General features: G+C 36.0%; 2 protein-coding genes across 2 annotated transcripts; one reads left to right on the top strand and one right to left on the bottom strand.

The window, feature by feature from the left end:
- Positions 1 to 232: 232 nt before the first annotated feature.
- LOC106758259 (protein FAR-RED IMPAIRED RESPONSE 1-like) lies at positions 233 to 2,728 on the bottom strand. The gene is made up of 3 exons (XM_014641197.1): positions 1,089 to 2,728; positions 476 to 995; positions 233 to 394 (listed from the first exon to the last, which is right to left on the bottom strand). Exons 1-3 carry the CDS (start codon positions 2,726 to 2,728, stop codon positions 233 to 235), a joined length of 2,322 nt encoding a protein of 773 aa, XP_014496683.1.
- Positions 2,729 to 3,631: 903 nt separating this feature from the next.
- Positions 3,632 to 4,616, top strand: LOC106758258 (uncharacterized protein C17orf53-like). The gene is made up of 4 exons (XM_014641196.1): positions 3,632 to 3,878; positions 3,979 to 4,115; positions 4,183 to 4,284; positions 4,374 to 4,616. The coding sequence occupies exons 1-4, from the start codon at positions 3,632 to 3,634 to the stop codon at positions 4,614 to 4,616; spliced, it is 729 nt and encodes a 242-aa protein (XP_014496682.1).
- Positions 4,617 to 4,976: the final 360 nt, after the last annotated feature.

The following is a 4,976-nucleotide window of genomic DNA, read 5'->3' as shown; positions in this document are numbered from 1 at the left end:
CCATGGTGTTGTAATCGTTTACACCCACCTAGTAATCGATTACTACTACTGTTGAAATCAATGAACTTAAATCACTGTGGATTCAAGGACTACAAAAGACAAANAAGCACAGTAAAAGCACATGAAAGATGTTATTTCATAATTGTTAACATGTCACATTTTTCAACATACTAATAAGTATTCCTTAACAAAGAAAAGAAAACTTCTTTTTACCTTTAACAACTTCTATAAATCAAACAATGTTGTCATCAAAGTTGTTGTGCACAGCATTTAACAAGGACATAAATCCACTTTGATTCATGTTTGATTGTTGAGATACTTCGTAGCATTGGTACCCTTGGGTCTCAAATTGCAAGTGGTCCTGAGTTTGTCCTACATTAGGTAATCTTGTCCCCTATATGAAGACATTTATAATTTAAAAAAATGTGAGCAAAAAGAAATAATAAATGCAAAAAAATACACCTGAAATACTCACACATTCTTCAACGGATGTTCTTGAAGTCTTTTGAGTGGAGGCACTTTTCCCTTTTTTAGTCCGTTTCTCAACAGCTGACTTCATCCTATTGGTGTGTGGTCGGCCCTTCCGTTTAACTGCTACAGGATTACGGACAAGTAAATCAACACCTTCACCAACGGTTTCGGGTACAAAATTGGGAACCGCATTGTCGTAACGCAATTCCCCTCCGTCACTGACAATGTTATTTGTCATCATTAAACTGCATCCAAATTTTTGACGAAGCAATCGAAGTTCTTTCTCCAACTCATTAGAAACAGGTTCAGACTCACATGCAACCTCAGCAATTTCGTAGAATGTTTTGCACAAACTCTGGTATCTTTGCATGGTTGGTTCAAGATTGGAATTAATATAAGCTGCTCTGATCAAAGTGTGTCTTCTCCTGATATTCTTGCTCCACCTCCGAAGGACGTATTTTGATGGCACACTACAAACATCTTCCTGGCCAAAAACCAAAAGGGAGTGGCGGCAAATGATTCCCCTAAACTCAAACAATAAGCAGGAACAGGTGAAATGTTAGCTAATTGGATCAAATTCAACTTTATGAAATTTATCCGCAGATTTCCCCTCCCACATCCACTCCTCTTTAACTGTATAAGTGTTTAAGATGTTGTCCTTAAAAGTTTCTTTGATGAAACAGTTCATCCTTGACCTAAACTCCATTTGAACTTCTTCAAACTTTGAATGTGTGTACTCTTGTTGAAATTGTCTCTCTATCGGTGACTGACTGCCACATCCAACCGTGGTGTTAAGGGAGGAAAAATCGGCTTGGATTTCTTTTTGGGCTTTAACTCTTAAGGCATTGTCATATTGTGCGACAAATTGTTGAAGGGTTGTGCTTGAATTTATAAATCCATCAAAAAACGCATTCATCCCCTCACTTCTCTGAGTTATTGACATGCCAGCCCAAAAATGATTCCTTAAGAAACAAGGCACCCATTTCTGTCTCTCGTCGTACATAGTGCATAACCACTCATTCTGATGCAATCCATGTCTGCTCAGTAGAGCTTCCCAACCACTTTCAAAATCCGCTACACAACCACAGTCATACACAAGCTTGTTAATAGCACTTTTGATATGATTATATTCTTTATAAGCGCTAAATTTTTCTAGCAACTTCTTCATTATGTGCCATAAACACCATCTATGCCTAGTATTTGAAAAGACTTCTTCAATGGCATTCGCCATTGCCCTACATTGATCAGTTATAATCCCTTTTGGGGCCTTATTACTAATGCATCTCAACCATGATTGAAACAACCACACAAAAGACCTTGTGTCTTCCGACGATAACAACCCACAACCAAGTAATATGGAGTGGCCATGATGATTTATTCCAACAAACGGCATAAAAGGCATATCGTACTTATTTGTTAGATAAGTTGTGTTGAAACACACCACATCTCCAAATTCTTCACAAGCTGCTCTACTTCTCGCATCTGCCCAAAAAACAGAACAAATTCTATTCCCTTCATCCAACTCTATTTTGTAAAAGAACTCTTTGTTTAAATCTTTCATTGCCGAAAAGTGTCGTAACAGTGCTTGTCCATCACCATCCTTACATAAGGATCTTTTGTGTTGACTGATGTAGTTTCTAGCATCTCGCTCAATAAAGTCCATGCTATCATATCCACCTGCATCGGTCATTACACAAAGGTAACTCTTATTAATCCGGACTTCAGCTTCGTCATTGACCTCCAAAGTGCGTTTAGCTTGCATGCTCAATTTCCTATTGCCAGGAATTAACTTTGAAGTATTTGGGCATAGTTCATGGTTGTGGTTTAGGTTAACAGTTCTTATAAACCATTTGTCGTCCTTTTTTGAAATCGTTATTCCAGCTGGACATTGGTTGGTTTGACTGGGAAGTGTTTTAACTTCGGGATTGATTGAGGAAACATATTTACCTTCCCTAGAGCACACCAATCTTAGGTAGATTACATTGTTGTAGTCATCCTTTTTTGATGTTCTTGTGCGGACAGCAAAACCACATCTAATAGCATAGTTTTTGTAAAAGTTTTTTGCGTCATCCATGGAATCAAAGCACATATGCAATGTTGGGTCCACCTCCAAACCACTTGCAGTATGCTCATCCAAATTGACATTACAGTCAGATACTTCATTAATATTACTTGTGCTACTATCAATCATACCAAAATCATCAATATTCACATTACACTCAGGCACTTCACTCATATTACTTGTCCTGTTATCCATGATAACAAACTGTACAGAAGCGGATCATAATTCAAATTAAACCAGTACAAAAAAATATATAAACGTCAATTAAAAAACCACGTCAGTAATCAACATCACTATTTCATCGTAATACAAATATTACAATAAACATTTATTCAATGTAAATATACAAATGTTATTAAGCACAAACTGACAAGTGACAAATGTGAATAAGTTAAACAAATATTAAATGAACATTGCAGTTTCTACTCCATTGGAATAAAGATGATATTAAGATATTCACACCTACACACTTACAGTATACCGAGTCCTTTAATGAAGGTGATGCTTTGCTCAACAATTTCCAACAAAGAAATAAGTGCACCGTTCTTAAATGTTCTCCCCAACAACCCACAGAAGAAGATAGTGAAACGTCTCTTTAATGAAGTTTGGTGGAGGAAAGCACAATGTTCAGGTATAAAGTAGGAAGATGAAGTTAATATTGGAGGGAATAACAAAGTGAAGTTCACTATGGTTCGTTGGGAGAGTGGGTATTGAGTACGTTTTCTCTCTCCAATGTGACATTAATTGCAAGGAAAACCCACATTAAATGCAAGTTCACTCCAGCAAGCAAAAATATTTTCTCTTTCACCTTTTCGTGTGAAAAAGTACGTGGCTCTTCATCCCATGATGCTTTTGCAATTAAATTGTTGACAAGTTGATGTAAAAAATTTATTGGAATATTATAATATATTATGTTAATAAATGTATACATTATAATTGAATAAGTTCGATTTGACCCCTATAAATACGACCAACATGACCATTGTTATGCACTGAGCTTGAATATATTTGTAAGTGAAAATAAATTGTTTTAATTCTTATTTCCTAATATTTTCTTCACAATGTTGTATATTTCATGTAGGTTGTTTAAGGATAAAGATGGATGCATGGGAAGACCTTGTTTATGATGACGATGTGCTTGAATCTTTTCTGAAAAAATGTGATGGTTCTGCCTCGCTTATACCTGGTCCAGCAGGTAATGTTCAAGCTACTTTACTGAACAGGACAATTTCAGAACACCCAAAATCCACACAAGAATTTGCTAATGATGTTGCTCAAGCAACATTTGAAAGAGATTTCAACTATAATGGTTGGAGATGGGAAGAAATGTTTATTCAGCACCATGGTAATACTGAATGATATGTTCTTCACAATTAATGTGTATAATAAAGTGTACTCCATTCACAATGAATGATATTTTGTTGACAACACGTTGGCAATTACAGAACTAGTAAGTGATGGAAAAATGGAGAACATGAACTCCCTTAAAGAGGCAAAATCATCTCAGGTCCTTCCATTTGTTGCATGCATAGTGAAAGAATGCAAGCCAAATGGTTTGGCAGATATGCAGCTGACAATCAAGGTATTGTTTTTACTTGTGAATTTTTTTTTTTGTTTACCTGAACTAATGAATGATTAATTCTGAACAGGATACAACAGGGACAATGAAGGCTTCATTGCACAAGAAAGTTCTTCAAGATCCTGAATATAAAGATAAAATTGGAATTGACTCTGTTATGATACTCAATCTTGTAACACATCCTTTCAATAATTTAACTGATATCACTTTTAATTTCAATTGATTGATACTATTGAGATTAGTACTGTATGTTTTCTTTAGGTACAATGCTTCGGTGGCTATGGAAGAAACTACTATCTTAATATCGTCCATCGAAACGTGGTTAAAGTTTTTGCCCCTGACATTTGTTCTCCTACGCTAGACCTGGTCAAGGCAACATCTAAACCAACTATTCGCGTACCTATGTGGGGAGAAAACATTAGGCAGGTGAACGAGATCCTCAGGAAATTCGTTCCACCAACAACTGAGGAACCATCATTGTCCACAGAAACAAACAACCATTAGACTTTTGTTGATTACTTATTAGTGCTTGTGAACTCATCACTTTTTGTTGGATAACTGTAATAAGCTATTATGACCACTTTAACATTTTATGGGATGATTGTAATATTAAAATGAAATGCTTGTCATTATTTTTGGCCATACATTGTATATCTATTACTTAAGTACAATAATAAACATAGATCCATACACAAACATTTACAAACAATGACAATGGTCCTCTGCGGTGAGGATTGTGGTCCCTGCAGCACAGGTTTTTGTCCAAAATCTGGTTGTGCCTCGCGTAATCGTTTACGCAGCACCTGTAAACGATTACACCTGAAACTTGTATGCTGCAAATGAGTTTCTTCTTGAACCTTCCTT

The sequence above is a fragment of the Vigna radiata genome, chromosome 4 (assembly GCF_000741045.1).
Source record: "Vigna radiata var. radiata cultivar VC1973A chromosome 4, Vradiata_ver6, whole genome shotgun sequence".
NCBI lineage: Eukaryota > Viridiplantae > Streptophyta > Magnoliopsida > Fabales > Fabaceae > Vigna > Vigna radiata.
The sequence above is the reverse complement of the archived record's forward strand: the minus strand, read 5'-3'. Positions and strand labels throughout refer to the sequence as shown.